General features: G+C 39.9%; 1 protein-coding gene across 2 annotated transcripts in view; it reads left to right on the forward strand.

The window, feature by feature from the left end:
* The window catches only part of ENOX1 (ecto-NOX disulfide-thiol exchanger 1), a 359,071-nt gene that overhangs the window by 320,745 nt on the left and 17,903 nt on the right, over nt 1-20,423 (forward strand). For both annotated transcript variants that reach the window (XM_053971584.1, XM_053971585.1), the window contains exons 13-14: nt 10,114-10,221; nt 14,875-14,931. In XM_053971584.1, coding sequence (XP_053827559.1) covers nt 10,114-10,221; nt 14,875-14,931 — 165 coding nt within the window. The remainder of the gene's footprint in view (nt 1-10,113; nt 10,222-14,874; nt 14,932-20,423) is intronic.

A 20,423-nucleotide genomic window follows, 5' to 3' on the forward strand; every position in this document is an offset into this window, starting at 1 on the left:
CTTTTTAAAGAGCTCTGATAAATGCCAGATGACTAGCAATCATAAAATCACAGAATCATTTAGGTGATAAAGGACCTTTAAGATCATCAAATCCAACAATTAACCCAGTATTGCCCAATCCACCACTAAGCCCATGTCCCTAAGCATATCATCTACGCATCTTTTACATACCTCCAGGGATGGTGACTCCACCACTTCCCTGGACAGCCTGTTCAAAGCCTGACAACCCTTTTGCTGGAGAAATTTTCCTAATATTCAGCCCTACACCTAATTTCAAGATTTCAGTGTTCATGCAGGGTAGGACTGTTTTGTCTGTCTCACTTTTGTGGTTGGGAGGGTAGAAGTTGCTGTTGGAGTGCATTGCAGCTCCCTTTTTACACTCATTGCTCCCTCAAAGGAGGGTGGTCAGGGTACATCTTTGGTGATGCAGACTGTGGGGAGCACACATTTTCCACAGTACCATCACTGGGAGACAGATTACAACCCTTTTATCTAATTGAGGTGTCACAAGAGGCATCTATCAGCTTTTTCAGCAAGACCATGTACCTGTAAAATATAGTAACTCTTCTGAGTAGAAAATCCATAGTTAACTAGTGTTGACCTCACTGTGCTGCCTTTGAAATTAATTGGATTTCTACCATCCCCAGCCATTAGAGCAGAGCCAATCCATTTTCAGATGGAGCTTGCAGTTTTTTCTACAAATAAAGATGGCACTTCTCAGGTTTTTCCTTCCCTTTTTTTTCATAGCTTTTTCTCATACAAGTACTAGAACTGAATATTCCTATGGTCCACACTCTTTCAGTGGGAGCAGGGACAAAAAGAGGTGCAGGAGGTTGCAACAGACAGTAGGGCAGGGCATTATGAGGCTTTTTTTCCTCATCAATCTTTTAACCAATCCACCACCTATTAAGTTCCAATAAGCCTCAGCTGGCATTGAGGTCTGTAGGTCTCAGATTATTCACACATGTTGTTAACTGTCACAGCCATTCCTTTCTGTCACATACAAATGTTCTGAAATGTCAGAAGCCACAGACACAGATGCTGGTGGCTGAAAATTGCTGAATCTGGTGCTGTGTAAGTTCCATGGCCATTATAACAATGATATACCTTTAAATATGCAGGTTCTAGTAGCAGTTTAGTACTGAAATTAAGATCATTGTTGAATAGATGGAGCATGTTATGGCTATATTTATTAATATAGCCTAAGTGCAGAGGAGATTTGTAGCCTTTTTTTGTTCCACCTACCTCTTACTCACCAAACATCTATTCAGCGTACAACCCAACCAATGTACTTATGCACAACTATAAACTGATTCTTCTCCAAAGCAGCATTAAAGAAGAATAAATATAAGAGATTTTTAAAAAACCCTTTTATTTGCACTTTACCTGGTAAATAAACAGACCGTAGTAATTATGTTTGAAATGTTTTTAATTGCTACTCTTACAGTATGAATTCCAGTTAGATTTTTTTTTTTTTTTCCTGTAAAAGTGGCACTGGAGTTATGGCAGTGCTGATGACCTTAAAGGGAATGGATACAAGTTAAGTGGGAGGGACTGGACCCAACATCCAGATGTTCACTTCCATGCCTGTTCCTTCTCTCACCCAGTGGCTGATCTTTGAAAACTGGTTAAGAAATATATGATCTCCCAGGAGAGAAAGAAATGTTCCCATAAGTGTTGTCTTAGTTCACTTGTGCTTTTCAGGGCTCTGCACAGTCCAATCCATGCTTAAACTTCCAGAAAACACTCTTTTGATTATATTAAAAAAAAAAAAAAAAAGAAGCAGCTGGCAATTAAGTGCTATTTATTTACCAGATCTCAGACAAGCCAAATGGCTTCTCTTCTCTGTTTAACAACCTTTCTTTATTGAGAGTAGTGTTTGATTTCCCAATTCTGCAACCACCACTTCAATAATATTAGGGGAATGTAAATAAGGGCCCACAGATACTTTAGGCACCATATCCTCAACAGCTGTTCTGGTGGTAAGATGGAGGAGAGTAGCATCTTTTCCTGCTAGTGCCGGTAAAGCTAGACTAAGATTGGCAGCAAAAATAAACCCTTCATAGAGAAATAATTGGGTGCACACATTTTATTTACAATATGAAATAAATCAACTAATGTCCTCATTAGCATGGTTGTGTAGTCTAGTGGTGGTAAAGGACAAATCTTATAAGTTTTACAGTCCAGTGATCTTACATGAATTTTTAAAAAGATCCTAAATACTAGCATTGGCTTGCTGATTAGAATTTCCAATTGTGTTTGATGCTATCAGTGCTAAGAACTCTGTTTCCATTACTAGGAATTGTGTTTCAGTGGAAATTACACTGGGTAAATTGATTCTCTTGCATAATATTGTTCTTCTAATTAAATTTTTATTCCCCATCAAAATAAATATTTTTTCTTGAATAGGAAATCAAAATTTAAAATATCTGTTTTGGTTTGTTGAGAAAAGGCATGCTCTATCATGCTCATTTTCAGTCCCATGAAAGAAGAGATGGGATCACACTGCTCAAGTACCATTAAGTGGTGAGGAGTTATCCACAATGGACAGTACAGGTGAAAGGCTGGAGAAGATGATGTTGTTATGACTAGATGATCATGTCTTCCTTTGTGCATCATGCAAGGTGACAACTTCTTGCCTTGTAGGACAGATATGAGGGCAGGGGGAACATACGCTCATTTGGGATCAGCCCACTTTCTTTGATCAGGATCAGGATCTACTCACCTGCTGTCAGTAAAGTCAAAGGCTATGTGATATCCCAATCACCTCATTTAGCAAAGAAAGGAGGGAGCTTTATTGATGAGGTACAGTGGACTTTTGTCAGGCTTCTCCCCTTCACAGGCCACCACCAAAATAAAGGACTGTGAAACCCAGATCCCAGAGAGGGATCCCTGATGCTATAGAGCTGTCTTATTAGTATATTTAAATTCTGAGACGAAGGATTCATTCTGTAAGATTCCCAAGGACTTGGTCTTTTCTTCATTTGCTGCAAAAGTCCATAGCTGACTGAAGACAACTTGTCTGTCCTGATGAGTAAGAGGTATGCTTGAAAATTACTCAGCAAGGAAAGCTGTAGACTGTCTCTTAAACTGTTCATTGCATCACCCATGTTCTCCTTTCCTCTGCTGCCCAGCCCTTAACAATGCCTCTTGTAGCTGGTGTGGCTGAATGGCTAAGTCTCACAGAAAAAAAAAGAAATTGAGAGCTAATTCTCTCCTATCTATCAGCTATTCTCTAGAATCCTATAAAAACTGAAATCAGAAGGTACATCTGAAGGTCAGGTACACCTCTTCTCAAAACAGGGGCATCTCTGGAGTCATCTCAGTTTTGTTCAGGACCTTGCCCAGCTATGGTCTCAGTACAGTTCAGCTTCTTTAAGCCCTTGCTCAAGAGCTTGGCCACCTTCACTGTGGAATATTTTCCTGCTGTGTAATAAAAATGTTTCTTGATGTCTATTTGTCCTTAACCCTTACTCAAGAAAAGCCTGACTCCACCTGCTCTGTAACCTCCCTCTAGGTAGTTTCAGTGTGTCTGTGTCCATGTGTCTGTTTTCTATTTTGGTTTATTTCTTAGAATACATGCCTGCAGGCAACTACTCTGAGCACTGTAGAGCTGTAGGACCTCTGGAGTCTGTCTAATAGCAGGGGAAGGGAAGCATGGCAAATACATCCCTAAGGAAGCAGCTGGACAGATTTGTTCTTTAGTGCCACCACACGCATTCCCCCACCAGGTATGTGTCCAGCTCCTCTGCCCCCTCTGAGGTGGTTAACCTGCAGAGTAAACATGTTCAGCATGGTCTTTGCCTCTGGCCAGAGAGCCAGGAAAACTCACTGTGCAGGTGAATGCCCATCAAATAATGTCATCCATACAGCCAGGGACACAGCTGGTCGCTGAGAGCTGGCAGGGATGAGAAACATTGCACTATTACGCTGTGTTTCTTTTTAATCTCTTAAAAAACCCAAACCCACAGCCATAGTCTTTATTTTAATAATGCCTTGCTGCAACATGGCTAACTTCCTTGAGGGCTCATCTCTAAAGCTTCTTTGACTTGTCTTTCACATTCTCCCGTTTCCTTGGTGATTTGTCAGGCCTCATCAGCGTCTTGTTACTAATGCATATTTGCTCAGCTGGGAAGTCACTTTCTCATTATTCAAGCCTGCCATGTGCTGGCCATTTGTGATATGAAATCTTGTCTGTCTTGCAAAAAGAGAAAGACACTCTTCTAGACAGTCCATAGGAGTACTGGGATAGGGATTTGTATTTTTATTTTGCAAATGGTTGATTTCATTTTAATTCATTTTTTCTTTTCCTCCTACCTAAGGAAGATTATGAAAGGAAACATTTACCATCCTTCCCCTCTGTATTTGTGAACAGCTTCTAAGAATTTCAAAACATTCATTTCCTTGCAATTTTTGTCATTTTACATTTGGCAAACTCTTCATTTCTTTTTCTTTATATAAGATTAAGTTAGAAAAGATGGAACAAGGTGCTACTTGGGAAAAAAGAAAAACTATAATAAAACGTCAGAAATTGCTATCATAAGTGAGTGCTTTAATGTTTAGGTGAACTCTGCAATCGTTTGAATGCCTGTGGTTTCATACTTTTCAGACTCTGATTCTTGTGTAGTTTTGGGGAAAGTATTTCACTTTTGCACAAGTGAGTTCTGCTTCCCAGGGTTACTGTTTTACATGTATGCCTTGGTTTCTTTTGGACTGCAAAAAATAGCATTGATTGGGATACAGCCTGCCTATCTGAGACACATAAGTTCCACCTTCTTTTTAGGCACCTAATGAATCTATTTTTCTTGTTCTTTTCTTTCTCTTTTATATTTCCTATAGATAATAAGTGGAGAGTAATACAAATATGTTTCTCCTACACATTATATGGGCAGGAGAATCCAGTTTGCCTGAGTTCACTGGGTGTTGAAGATGACCATTCAACTGAGTTGGCTCAGTTAAGCTGTGTAAGAGCATCCCTGTTTGACTGATACACTGATTTCAGAGAGCTTTAACAGAGATAATTTCTGGGCATTCTGCAGCTACTCCATAAATGGGAGAGTCTGTGCCTCCTTCCTGTGTCTGAACAGGCTGGGTTTGCTGAAACTGCCTGCACAATCTGTGATCAGCATCAGCACTCCCACCCCAGAGGTGTTCTTTTGTCTGCTCCTCCTTACTGCCCTTTCTTTAAGATCTTTGTAACTTTTTCATACTTCATTTCAAGCAGCTGTAGAGAAAATCATAAACAAAATAGCAGGGGCAGGACCATTCAGCAGTATAACTGCTAAACTTGTGGCAAATGTTGGTTTTCCTTTTTCATTATTCTGTCAGCCTTACAGCATCCTAAGTACAGCCTCAGGCCCTGTGATCGCTTCTGATCTGCCTCCCTTTTCTTTGCATGCAAAGTTGTTGGTTTCATGCTGGAAATCAGGCTTTCCTTATGGGATCCTTGTTTGTCCATCTAGGCTTGGGATGCGACCGCACTTCTAGGTATGTCCATATTTTTTATTCAAATCCACACTGCCTTTTGGAGAGCAATGAAGAACTGTGGGCAAGGAGGAGGAAAGGAAAGAGAAGGAGTATTTCACGGCTGCACAATGCTACACAACAGCAATCCATTACTTTCCCTTTAGGACTTCTCATATATTCCAAGGCACTGTGTGCTGCTCAGTTGTTAGCATTCTTGGCCACACTGGCACTGCATTGTACACAGCCTGAGTAATTTAGCTGGCTTCAATAATGCCATCTATATTTAATGTTTCAGAAGCTGTGAAGATTGGTTTAAGATGGTAATTTTCTGTCTGCACTTTTGAGATCTATGCAATATGAGTGGTACTGAAATATCTCTGGCAGGGATTCAGCATTGGAGTGGGAATGTGGGGAAAAAAATCAAAGTAAAACACACACTCTCATTCGCCCCACATAATGAAATTAGCTACCTGCTTATTATGTACAGGGAGGATTTGGTCCTCATGAAAGAAGGAATAGTGATATCTACCATTTCTATGCAGACCAGTTCCAGAATTGCCACTGGAAGCAATGTCTTGTGTTTTTTGGGGGGGTCTAAAATGCATTGATTGATCTCTGGACAGGCAACCAAGAGGTTAATTCTTTCTGGCTTTCCCATCTGCTCTCTGGAAATACCAATAAGAGGATATTAGTGATATCTGCCAGTCTGATCTGGTCCTACTACACAGCTCCATCTCCTAGGGTCAAGCTGGCAGCTGTGGAGACAAATGCTTTTGGTTGCATGTAGACCAGCTGAGCTTCCAGGCTGCTACTGGTGGAGCTCTGCAGGTGCCTCTCTTCAGGATTATCAGAGCTGTGACGAGCTCTGTGATGTGCTTTCCTACTTCCTGACACTTGCATTTTGGTTCAGGGAAAAGACACTTCCATAACATGCAGGGCACCCTCACAGACCCAAAGAATTGCACAATGGTGACATGGAATAAAACAGAAATATTAGTCAGATATTTCCTGGCTGTATAGCCATGAAATCAGTTCTTTGCCTGATAAAACTGGGGAACTTCTGTCTGAATGCTGTGTCACAAAGCTGGGAACATCAGGGCTTAAAGGGAATGGCCAGAGATGGAAAGCACAGACACTTGTATATCTGTGGTGACTATCCGTGTACTAGGTCAGTTTCCTACACAGGGAAACTCTGGTAGAAAGGCTGTGTGAGATGGCAAAGTACATGGAACAGTATCAGACACCATAATTATTGAAACCAAGGATATTTTTTTGTTTTGATTGATTGTGGTATATAGTTGCAAGAAATTTGAAGGGCAAAAGAAATATCTATAGGATCAATTTTTAATAAGTACATTTATGTATGAAAAACAAAGTAATTCTGAATAATTCATACTTGCATCTTGGCATCATTCATTATAAGCTTTATGGAAAACCTGTCTGTTTATAAGCAGGCATGATAGCAGTCCCTGTTATGAAACTTGTCTCATTTCTGCCAGTGTAAGATCCTTTTCCCATTTGCTTCTAACTTTGCCAAACATCACATGTTTGTGCTGAAATTTTTCAGGCTGTTCATCTGTCTTAGGCTGATATTTTTTCAGTCACATTTATTTCTTTATTTTCCAAAATAAGACTAAAGGAGGAAAATATGCTGTTTGGCAGGTATAACTCCTTGTAACAACTTCTTGGTTGCAGCATGAACCACTCTGGAAAAAGAAATATGCAAACCTGACCTGTGCAAAATTAGCAGGTTCTGCAGCTTTTAGAGGTAAATATGAGGGGGAGAAAAAGGAACTTAAACACCCAAGGGATGACTCCAAATTTTAAATAATTTTGACATCTCTGGAGGTTGAATGGGAAGGTCCCAGTCCTGTGAATGAAAAACCCTATGTGTGACTGGGAATAGGATAACTTAGTTACAGATACTCTTCTTTCCACCCCTGTGAAAATAGGACACATTTACTGTCTTTGGAGCCTATGCACACACAGTAGACCTTCAATAGTTGACAGTTTAACCACTAAGACTGCTAGAAGGTTTTATCTCATATCAAGCACTTCGTAGCTTATATTCCAATAAGAATGCACAGTCTGTTACCCCAGGGAAACTGAGAATGTTGGATATTTTCCTGGGAATCCTGTTCCTCACTGGTCCAGAGCCAAGTACAAAGATGCAGAGCATCACATCTCCCTCTCTCAAGCTCTCAGTGTCTTCCACACAAATTCCTCCCATGCTCAGTTTTGGAAAAATTGCCTTAAACGCAAAACAGGAAAAGTCAGGGTCAAAAGAAGAGATATATAATTAGACTAAATCACAGTGGGAGATCACAGTGGGAGATGTGAAAACAAAACAGTGGAATTTTGTGAGCTGATCCACAATAAGTGAAATGAGGCCATGGAAGAACCATGGGCAGGGGGTGGGTGGGATAGAGAAGGAGGTTTAAGTTCAGTTGTGTAAACAAGTTCAACCCAAGAGTCAATCTTGGTTTCCTCTTTGTAACAGTCATTCACTAGTGAAAGATTATTCAGGGGCAAGATGAAATGAAAACTCACTTGGGATCTTCCAGATGTGATTTTATGTTGTTCAAAAGGATGGCCTGTAGGGTTTTTCCCAGAGCTGGAGTAAAATTCTCCCAACCAGGATGAAGGTGGAGTCTGGCCACACTGGTAAGACATACCTACTCAGAGAAGACTCTGAAATGGGGGCAAAGACTCCTTTCTCATTATATTCAAGTGTGTGAGGTCAAACAGGTTGCAGCTGCAAAGGAGAGGACATCTCACCAGCTGCTATTAGGTAGGTGACAGTCTGCTTATCATACCTCAGGTGCTTCAGCTAGTGACCATTGAGAGGGTTTATGGCATCTTTCTGGTGTCTTGTGTTCTCTGCTTCTCTTCTGAGGACTGGAGTCCATTCTCTCTAAATTGCAGACATCAGCTAGACCTATCCTAGGTGAACCTCAAAGATATGTTATAACATGAGTTTACATGGGGTGACTAGATGGACCCTTCTGCATGGGAACCTGCATAGTGTGTAACCTATGGCAATGTCCACAAATCCAGTGTATCTTCTGAAAATGTGGGAAGTAGTATCCAACAGGCAAGGTGAACATGTCCCTGTTTGAGAAATGCCAAAGCAGAGTTTCCCACGCAAAAGTTGGTTGGGTATGAGCCTCAGTGGAAGACACATATTTATTTAATGGAAAAATCTAGAGATTCAAAATTATCATGTGCTGTGGTAGAGTGAAAACATACCAGAATGTCTCTTGAAGGCTCCCAGGGAACAGTCCAGGCGGCATGATCCATCAAAAAGCTAACCAACTCCACTGGACTGTAGAGTGTGTGAGATATAATCAGACATATACCCACGTGTATTTTTACTTCAGTGGCTGAATTAATCCATCATACTGATGTTCACTTACAACAGAAACACACTACCAATAACTCCACCAGTCCCTGAAATGTCATCTGTTTCCAAGTCATTCTGAAAACAATGCTGACACCATGTCCTTTGATGCCTGGGACTTCCAGTGCAGTGGAACAAGGCCAAGACTTTTTCTAGGTTTGCTGTCTGTAACTTACCAAGAGGCTGAACACCTGCATCATCAGTCTGAGTCAGCCACCAGCCCTAAGCACAACCATCAACTAAGCTTTAGATGTAGGTACATGGTTAAATCAGTAATGCATGTTAGTAAAGCAATTAGTAGTTCAATTAGTCCTTTAAATGGAGTGTGCTAACAAGCAATATGTTGCCCCAGAAAATCATAGTTTCCTTTCTTATTCACTAAGAGAAAATGCATGAACTGTTTTCTTGACCTGTTTGTTTGCTCCTGCTCTTCATCACTGTCTAACATTCTTAAAATCAATGCAAAAACATATAAGTATTTCAGAATTAATTAAATCTACTGACCTGCTCTTGACAGTCACAATAAATCTATGCTAGCCAAGAATCTAAAGCTAGCCAAGACAAGGGGATGTGGGCTTTCAAATATGCTCCTTCATCCCAGAATTCTCTTCATAAAATAGATTTTGGTCATAGCTTTTTGTTTTGACAGTAGATCAGCAGTCTTCCTGGCTGATATATTGATTGTAGGGCATCAGTCTTCCTGATCTAATAAAATATTGCAGCACAAGACAAAAAAAAAAAAGAAAAAATAAAAAAAAAGGGGAAAGCTTTTGTCTTCTTGGCACGTCAGTCTGAAAGCTTTCCAGAATATTGCTTTGCATAGAGTGAAAATGGCTGTGGGCCAATGACTAATTATATTAAAGGGCTGTGCTTTTAAATTATTTATGTACCACAGTGTTTACCCCAGTCTTATTAAAACCACCACATATACTTCTATAAGTATATGGTTCAGACGAATGTGACAGTCACTCTGTGGGTGACATACTGTACCAGGAGTTTCTGCTTTAATGTAACAAATAGCTTAATGCACATTAACAGATGCATTACTTGTGGTGCGCTGCCACAGAAGGAGATGCAGATGAAAACAATTTACCTCTGGTCCATTTAGACACAGCAGATTATGCAACAATAATAAATGTAGGAGCAGACTGCAAAACATTGTTTGAAATGAGGATTTGTCAAACTGGGGATTTTAAACTGCTTTGGATCTAGACGAGGCTAACCAGAAACTTCTTTTGTTTGTGCAGCAATTGCTGAGCATACAGGAAGAATTAAATAACAAAAAATCTGAACTGGAGCAAGCAAAAGAAGAGCAAACTCATACACAAGCAATGCTTAAAGTCCTGCAGGAACAGGTGAGTGATTTTGGCAGGAGAAAAATGCTGGCTTAGGCACACTAAGGGGAAGGAAGGTGGAACCATTAGCTCTGAAAGTCTCATGGCTTCACCTTCAAAATCTGTAGGAGTCTGACCACATAATATGTTGTGAGCAAGACCTAACCTTTTGTGTCCCGTCTGTCTGCTCTGATTAGGCTAACAGAGTTTGAGAAAACAAAGTGAAAAGAGACCTTTACTTTATAATATCCAGTATTGGATTTTATGTTTTGGGCAGTATTTCCTCTTATGTATTCTACATAGATATCAGTGATAAGTGTTTTTGCTCTGAATTTAAAAAAAAAATGTTGGGGGAGTTAAATATATCTGAGCCAAAACAGCTTTTCCTTTTAAGAATAGTAATGAAAAAAAAAATTGGCATCTCCTATGTAATTCACACAAGTATGAGTATATAAAAAACTTACAGTGGCATTATCATAATGGCATTAAAAAGGGGTTTTCAATGCACTTATTTAAGGAGTGAGAATCAAATCTTTGTAAATCTGATTATCCCACCTTCATTGATACTGATGTGTACTATGACAAAGAGAAGTATATTTGACAGTATTGTTTTATAAGGATGGTAAGATGGATAGCTACACAGCAAAAAGCAAGCCTGGCCCTAAATCTGTAAATCTAGAGAAGAAACAGTGCATTGTGTGCAAGCACAGTGTGCACAAATATGTGTTTTCTGTGTAGACCATGTGGCTTGGACACACTGAAATTGAAAATCCCCACCTGTGCTGCACAGGCAAAGTCTCTGCTTTGAGACCTTATTTTAACCCTTTCAATATAAACTTTTAGCTAAAATATTTGATGCCTTGATTAAATATTTGCAGCTTAAGGTCTGGGGGATCTGAATTGCTTAGGTGACAGAGATTCAAAATGATGATTCTAATATTCAAGATTTTTCATCATGTATGTCTGAATATGTCTGCAGGCAGATGTATACGTTTAATGTACACATTAGGAAAAGTAAATTATGTTTATTTCTGATTTCTTTTATGTTCATTATGAAAGCTGGGGCATTGTTGCACATTTAACATATATCTTTGAACATATCTGATGACAAATATATTCTACAAACTAGTAATTTAGATTCTGGAAGCTTTTATGTTCTTAGCACTTAGGGTCACAGAGATAACCTAAATGAAAGCTGAGGCAAGACTGTAATACAGAAAATGCTATGAGGAAGAATGGATTTAGTAGTGACAGAATCTTTATAAACACAGATTCCACCAGGTCTCTTGAGTTAATTGCATCTCATTTCCATTTTCACATGACCTTTAATGTATAGCATTATAAGGTGCTTTAAAAAAAAAAGAAAAGCAGAAATTGCACCAAGTTATTTTATATCTTCATAATAATTATATGCTGCAGAAACATATAGGAAGATCTTGCAATGTGAGGCCCAGTAGGGACCACCAGGGCAGACTTCTGAATCTCTGCAGACTGTTGCTAATTGTGAATCAAATGTGCACTCATGCTAGGCAGACAGGCGAAACAGTAGCTGGAAGAAAGGCAGGCTAGATCTGCATTTCTCTTGAGAATTAGCTTTAAATGTGCCTGAGGCCAAGACTGTAAGTAGCCAGAATTCCTGAAGAGTGCTAGGCAGCCAGTGTGCTCCTCCAAGAACCCTGAACAAGTTCCAAAAGTTTCCAGAACAGCAGAAGCCCTAGCAGTAATGACCCCCACTTGCCAAGACTCACAGCTTTCCTTTACAAGCACCAAGCTTATCTGTGTGTTTTATCCACAATGGGTATTGAAAATCATCCAACCAAGCCAAGTAAATAGAGCATTTCTTTCAAAAATAAATAGCACAGGACTCCTGCCTTGACTTTATGGTTTGGTTTTGTGATAAGTTTGCTAAAAGCTGCCTTTTCATCCCAAGCTGGCACAGGGATCCTGCCCTGCCTCACTCAGGGCGTGTTTGCATGGGGAGGTGCAGCTCCATCCGAGCATGGCTGCTCCATGCTCCCAGCCACATCCAGGCTGGGATGTCCTGCTGGGAGAAGTCCCGCTTGCCGGTGCACCATATTGCATTGCTGTCGTCAAAATGCTTCTGAATCACATCTGGCACATGGCCATCAGCTCTGGTTGTCTGAGACATTCACACCCGCTGGTTTAAATCAGGCCTACCTCACCACAGCATTAGATTTATCAGATACTTCTGATTCCTCATCCCTTCTCCTTCCAGGCAGGCCCCTGGTTGTTGCTGGCACTAGCTCTGTGTGTTGCCTCAGCACACTCTGCACTGCTAACATCACACTTGCCCCTGACTTACCCTGGTGTCAGAGTAGGGGGCAAGGCAAGTCCTGTTTTTCCAATATTGTACATTTTTCTGAGCTTCCTATTCCAGCATTTCTCTATTTAATATGTGAGAGAAGACTATAATTTAAATAATAATTTAGAAAAAAAATATTGTACAAAAAGGGACTTCACCCCTTTAACTTGTGGGAATGCAGCTGTACAGTTTCTACCCTTAAATTTTCCACCATTATCTCCACTGCAGAGGTCCTAGTCTTGGCATGGATGTAAGCATCTTCTTGCCTAAACTTTGGCATCCTTTTCATCCTTTTTAGAGCATGGTGTGCAATTAAAGAGATGGAGAGGCTCAAGCATCCTCTCTGCATTGTATCAGCTGATGAAGTAGAGCCAGGGCGATAATGGAGGGAAACCTTGGCAGGGCGAAAGCCTGCAAGACCAAAGTGGGCTGCAGGCTGAGCCCAGTCTCCCATCAAACCCACGTGTGGCTGATGGGGATGTGGCATGTCACCAGAAGAGCACTTTGCTAGGGAACCACAGTCACCAAGGGGTGACAGCACTTCATCAACCTAGAAAAGGAAAGGCAAAGCTAAGCACTGAACTGCATTCTTTGAGTACTCAGGACACTTGCATCAGCACACAGAACAGTTTTACAAAACTAAGCATGTTCCCCTGACCATTCAGATGAGTAACTCAGCTGAACCCAACAGGACTGCTCATGATGGGTGAATTTCTATAATGAAGAATTGGCAGAATCAGGAAGCAGCTCTTCCAGTCACACTGCAATGCATAAATACTTAATTCTGGTGCTTGTCTGGCAGTAGCCATCTCAGCTCATTCCTACCAGCTATCCTCACAGTGAAGTGGTTATTCACAGGATGGTTATTTTCTCAGAGTAGGGAAAACATGTAGCATTCATTGGAAATGTACCACCCTGCTGTCAGTATAAATTGCAGACTTCTTGAGGCTTTTGAAAGATGAGCTTCAGTGAATGGAACCAGGAGACCTGATGGTTTTGCAGTCCCCAGATATCCTTTGTACTGCTTTATCAGGCCCTCTCCCCTCTGCATGAGACTGGTGTAGTGGCTTGAACTGCAGTTCCTGAATTGGTGCAGTTCACAGACAGCCCTGCATAATAAGGTACAAACAGACCATGGCCTGCTTACCTTAAGTGTCAGATTGGAAACTGAACAGCTGGGAGCTGAATCACACTCAGTTCAGCTGTTGCTGCCACATAGCAAAAATATAATGGAGGTAACCAAACCCCCAGGACTGTAGTCCACCAACACTTCTGAGTCAGACACTAATCAATACATAATAGTGTTCCATTTCATCAGGATTTTAGAACTGTTGCCAATCAGAGCCAGAGCTGTGGAATCAACAGTTACATCAAACCCAGTTTCTTTGGCAAAAAAGCAGGAATTCAGAGGAAAGTTGTGTTTATTGTTCCCCATCCCTCTCCTCTTCCTCCATCCCCTTCCTCCACGTGATATCTATTGTGAATTAAATTACAATAAAAGCATGTCTTTTCAGAACTTAACCTAAAGAGCACATGATTCTATGAGTTTCATTTAAGTGTACAAACCTCCATGGTTTACAGGCTAAGGAGAGCTGCAGTGTCTCCTCTTTGCTCTGTTTGCTCAATCACAGGATGAGCGACAGCATATTTCACTGTGGCTCAAGATGTGAGCTAGGACTTTCCTTCAATCTCCTGAGAGTGATCTTTACAATTCCCAATGTAATCCTGGATTTTCCCCTAAATGCTAATTCATGAGGGAGAAAAAAGCTTTTGTTCAGGTCATATATTTGCAGTGTCCCCTCAGTTCTTCCTGACACTGGTTAAATAGAAGAGCTATTCTTCACTTCCCCTCCTTTTCCATCATACCCAGGAGCCATGTCAGTTATTTAGGTACGTTGTCAGGAAGACAATGTATAGTAGCACTTCTGCATCTTACCTCAAAATATATAATTCAAAAGTAATCACTGGCAAAACACTATTTAGCTAGAGGCAACTTGCAAATATTGTAAAGTTTAAATTAATAGCAACGACAATGGGAAATTAAATTGTTTATTATTCTTGAGAGAGAAATCTGTGTACCTTTTATGCCTTGAAACGACTTTCTAATCTTATTATTTAAAAAATAATGACCCAGTCCTATTATTTTTCTTTTTTTGCCAACCTATCAAGCCTTAAGTATGTTAGTTTCAAAATGGTTTGAGCAAAAACTCATTAGAATTATATGCTCCATCTGTTTTTCTCATTGGAAGCTTTATAAAACACTCCTTCAAATAAATCAAAGATAACTATGTGAAATACTGAAGTAATGTGCTTGTTTTGTTCTGTTTTGTTTTTTTTTTCACTCTTTGCAGTTAAAAAGCGCCAAGGAATTAGCAGAAATCAATGGGCATGATGAATCTCAAGCAAATGTAAGTACATCTGTCTATGTAGATTTAATACATGTATGTGTATGGTCTCAAATTTACTGTGTATGTCTTAAAGCTGATAGAATGGCTGAATGATTTGCACGTAAGGTTTGAAGTGACTGAGTTGTTTCTTGAAGCCACAGGTTCAAATCCCAGCAAACTTCATTCAAGGTAGATAAATTGGGTTCCATGCAATTTACTTTGTAGGATTTATTTGGATGAGACTTTAACAACCAGTGTCCTACTTGCTGTATGTGGGTGTTAAAGATACCATGGAAACAACTGCAAAAGAAATGCTTTTCCTTAGTGTCCTGTCCAGGATTAGTCAAGCTACAAAGTTACACCATTTGTCTCTGTGGCTGCCACCTTGCAGCTGGGCAAGCCTGGCCGTATTTCCGTTCTGAGCAAAGCGGTTCATATATGTGTATAATTTTGAAACAGTTAATTTTCACAAGAGGAGTAAATTAATTAATTGAATCATTATTTTGTCCAAAACATTAAAGGACTCTTAAGGTTGTGTTTTTTAAAACCTGCTGCCAAAAATAAAATTGCTTCTATTATTTCCTTAATGATTGTCATCAAAACAGCAATTTCCATAAGGGGGAAAGAGGAAAAAAAAAAGGAAAGTTTCCTGCTATGTTTGTCATCCAAACCGTGCAGTCTTTGTCGTAAACATACGAATATTAAAACCAATTAAATACGATATCTGCCTCCTGACCAAGTGAGCTACAACAGTTTAAATACTAATATATTTTAACATCTATTTTAGTCCATGTGTTGTCTAATGGTTCAGTCAGGAAAACAGTTTTATTTTAAACCTGAATGGAAGACTCAAGTTTTGTGAACTGCTTTTTTGATAAGGAAATGTTGTCCTCGTTTCTTTAATCCTTTCCTAAATCTTATTCATTGTGATCCGTTTCCGCAGTGAAGTCGATAGAGCCTCGTAGCTCTCAGCATTTGGACAGGAGACATTCAATATTGTCTGATAGCTTCAACAAATCTGCAGCTGCAGTCTGTCTGCACAGCATCCCATTGCTCCTTTGAAAAATTCCATTTGCAAACCAAAAATACATTAATCCAATTACGATCTTGAAATACTCACATATGCTAGGTAAAAAATGGTCATTGTACAATAGCTGATTGCAGGTTTCCCAAAGGAAATCCTAAAGGAATATCTACATGTAAGTCTTATAAACTCTCTAAAAAACTTGCTTCCTCACCAAAAATGTGGATAAAACAATGTTTTAAGGTATTGAAATGTTTTAAAGAGAAATGACCTGAAAGCTTCAAGCTGTACCATTTTGGCTCATATGTAACTGGATAAACAGAAATGCTTGAAAGTTTTATGATTATATAATATAGAGGTTGAAATAGCATTAAAAGGAAACATTTCAATTGTGTAAAGAGAGTGTTTCGATGCACCATTCCCAGATATCTAAAACAAAATATTTTAGAATCTTTAGTTAATAATAAATGTTTCAAAATGTAATATTTTGATCCAGTTTGTAATTGTTCAAATTCTCAGATGCCTGAATTTTCCATAGGATAGAAACTCTATTTTCTGCCCCTCTTTTCCATGAGCTTGTCCCCTGCTGATCTCATAACAATACATAACTCTTAAGAAAAGAAGTCAATACCTAGATTAATAGCAAAGAGGGAAACCAGATAGTTACAATTATTGAGTCACAGTCGCAGCCATGTATTCAACAATAATACCACCATGAAATCAGAAAAAGCACAGCAGTACAAATGGAAATAGAGAAATAGAGGGAAAGAACTGATGTTAAAATATTTGCTACGATAATGAACTTTGTAAAATGGAAGCTGAAGTGCCTTTTAAACAATTGTCATTTATATAAAATATGTGCCACTCAGGTGTTGTGCCCTGCAGGTTGTGTCCACATATATTCTCAGTAGACTCCATGGGTTTTGCCCCTGGCCACTGTGCAAATCAGGGATGATCAAAGAGAAGAAGGCTTGGTGGCTCCTACGTGGTTCTTAGTGAACTCTGATGCATATAATTGGATTAGGACATATTTGTTACAGATGACAGGTTGAATTCAGCAAATTAAATACCTTTACATGCCAGGCACTAGTAGCAGGTATTGGTAAGGAAAAATGGCAACGTATGCCTGTACACTGAACACACAATCTTATCTTCACACTGTGGCATATTTAGATTACTTTACAGAAAATCAGGCTCCCAGAAAGGACAGAAGAAACTTTAGGCACAGTGCATACACATCAAGAAAGCCCATACTGTAACCTTAAAGATTACTTTCTTCACTCAGGATTTCTCCTGATTGCACTACTCTGCATCATCTTTTACATTACGAAATGATGTTATTTAAAATAAAACATGGCAAAAGCAGATAGAGATGAAAATGTATATACTTAGATCTGTCCTGGTCTTCTACATACTTATTATGTGAGACCATCCTGAAAGGGAGACAAGGATCTGGACACCTTTGGAAAAAGAAAAACTTCCCTCCTGAAGTAATTTATAGGTGCCCAACCTACAAATTGACCTTCATTTTTTTTTCTCTTGTTTTTGCAGGAAAATTAACTAAGTTGACTAAGAGGCTGGAGCAATTGCAATATCACATTCCCTGCATGCCCGTTCACGCACAAATCTGTGGGGGTGGGGTAGACCAAAATTTTAGTGTATTGCCAGTACACCTGTTATTTCCAGAAAGCAAAATCACCTTACAAGGTTCTGTACAGAGTCATAAGGGTGTTTTGTGAGTGATTTGCCAGGTACATGCAGTAATATTTGTTATGGCTGTTGACATTTCCCAGCTATGCTCTGTGTCAGGAAAGGCCAAATGTCGGGCTTAGGCAGTACACAAAGCCCGAGATTCTGGCCTGGTGTTAACAGAGACTTCAACAGCCAGCCCTGCCAGAGGTGCTGTCACTGAGTGCTCACTTCCATCAGTCCTGTGCTTTGGAAGAGATCAGTCCTTGCTTCTACTCTGATCCCCTTTTCATTTCCTTTTCACTGCTGCATATAATGGTATTTCATTCACATCTCTGACTTAACTGAAGTGAAAATAATGACCAATGGACAATCATAATTTCAGATATAATCCTCTTCAAGGATGTTCCCAGACTCTTGGGACCTGAATACTCCCAACATGAAAAAAATAATCTTGCCTGGGAGCTGTGCTCAAGTGGAGACCATTTTGCAAAATGAAAATGCTAATCACATGTTTTGCGACTAACTCTACAAAGACAATTTATTCTTCTACTTTTCCTCTAAGTTCAGTGGCTTTCTGTGAAGCCTCTAGTACATAAATTAATTTTGTGTTTTGATCAAGGATCCCCTTTTGTTCGCTGCTGAATTCAGTAAAGATATGGCACTGCATGCAAATACAGTGAATACATCCCTGGTTTGGGGGTCAGAAGGTTAATTTCCATGGCATCCCTCTACTGTAAATGGAGAAATGAAGAATTTTTTTATACAAGTCATATTTTAGAATTACTCTGTGATCTTCCAGGAGTTTGTTGCTCTCCCTTGTCAGCTATCTGCCTTCTTAGATGGCTGTTGTGAATAACTCCTACCCTTTGTAAAAGTGCTGTAAAATTGTAATCAAGAGTATCAGTTTGCCACATTCAAACCAAAGCAAGACATGGTTAATGAAGCAGAGGCATTTTGAATGCCAATTTCATGGCAAAGTCCTGACATTGTTGAAGTCACTAAAGAATTTCCCATCAGATTAAAAAGTCAGAATTTTGCCAAAATACTTTAAAGGTTACCTGATTATCACAAAGATGGAATAAAATTAATATATTTCAGAGAGTGAAACTGATTTAATCACAAGGTTTTGTTGTTTTTTTTTTTGATGAGCTTTTTGTTCTGTTTCAGTTTAGTTGTTTGAACAAAGTACTGGCTTTGACTGCATTCACCCATCTGCCTCCAGTTAGTGTCTCCCACAACTTGGACACAATGTTCTGTGGGTTTTTCTCCAGACACAAAATCAATAATATTAAGTAGGGATGCATTTTTCCATTTGAATGCTTGAAGCTGTTGTCAGAGCATTTCTTGAATTGAACCGACCATCTTACATTTAATGTTGATTCTTCCTTTAATTTTGTCTTTTGAAGCAGTTTCTAGATGATCCCTGACTCTGAGGAGGGGGGATATATTGCTGCATTGCTCACTTTTACTACACTGACAATGATCAGATTCGTAACTACACCCTAGATTTCTCTTTTAATAGAGTAGGTTAATCACTGATGATCTTCATCAAAGAAAAGATGGTTTTTAAGTGAGGCTTACTTTTGCACAAGTCAGGCAAAGATTTAAAAAGCTAACCGTGTTCAACTTTTGGAAAAGTCTGTAATTCCATCAAACTCATCAGAGTTCACTTCTTGTACTTCCCTACGCAAAGCTTTAATTTAGGTATCCAAAGGTGCCTGCTGTGAATGTTTTATATAAATCCCACATGCCATTTGATGGGGCAGCTCCACTTAGTGTGGCAGCATCACATTGAGCCAGGTGAGATAGAAAGGGCCCTGAACACAGGGAGAGGAGTAGGAGCTAGAAGAGTGCAAAATCATCCCAGTAGTTTGAGAGTGTGGGATAGAAGTTGGTCGTCTTTAGTGATGAAGATCCCAAGTGATTTCTGATTCTTCTGCTTCACTTCCTTGTGCGTGCAACAAGTTATCCCACAACTGGTTATCCCACTCTTCAAAAGGTTTGCTCTTCCCAGAACAGCATAGGCTTGCAATAAAAAATGTGCTCAATATGGCTCATATGAGAGCAATTAGAGTCTAAAGTTACAGGCCAGAAAACCCCAGTAGGCCTTGCATATGTCAGGAATTGTCTGTTTCTCTCCTGTCTGAGCTTCCCAGGTTTGTAAGCTGTGGACCTTTGCCTCAGCAAACTGATGTTAGACACTGAGAGCCCCCCTCAATGAGGTTCTCTGGCCTTGCAGCAGGCATTTCTGGAGCACATGGGTATGACTGGGCACTGCAGAAACTGAGGTGATGACACCTGGGTGCTTCAGAGGATAAGGAAAGGGTCCCGGTGGCCTCTCCATATCCATGAGCTCAAGGCTGACATTCCCTGAAGGGAATGCCAGAAGTTGGGGTTTGTCTCTCTGTCACACCTGAGAAGAAAAGAGCACAAACTATTGACACCCTCCAGCCCCCTTTGTTGTAACTTCTCCCTTCTGCAAGTGTATAAAGAGAGCAGGCAGGAATAATGGAGAGTGCAGGAATGAGGACAGCTCCTTGAGAAGAGAGGAGTGGGGTTAAGTTTCTCATCATGGGTGTGTTGTGTCATTAGGAGAAGGTGCAAGGACCCTTACCCTGATTGGATTGGACCCATCAGGGGGGCTTTAGAGAGACACATTTACTGTCTGTATTCAGGTTCTTCTGTCCTGGTGGGGCCAGTACCAGGGGGTGAGGTGTGGCTGTGCCTCTTTCTACTCCCCACCTTTTCTATTCCAGACATTTATTTGTAGCCCTTCCATCACTCATTTCTTCTCATT

Source organism: Vidua macroura, chromosome 2 (genome assembly GCF_024509145.1).
Source record: "Vidua macroura isolate BioBank_ID:100142 chromosome 2, ASM2450914v1, whole genome shotgun sequence".
NCBI classification, from domain to species: Eukaryota; Metazoa; Chordata; class Aves; order Passeriformes; family Viduidae; genus Vidua; species Vidua macroura.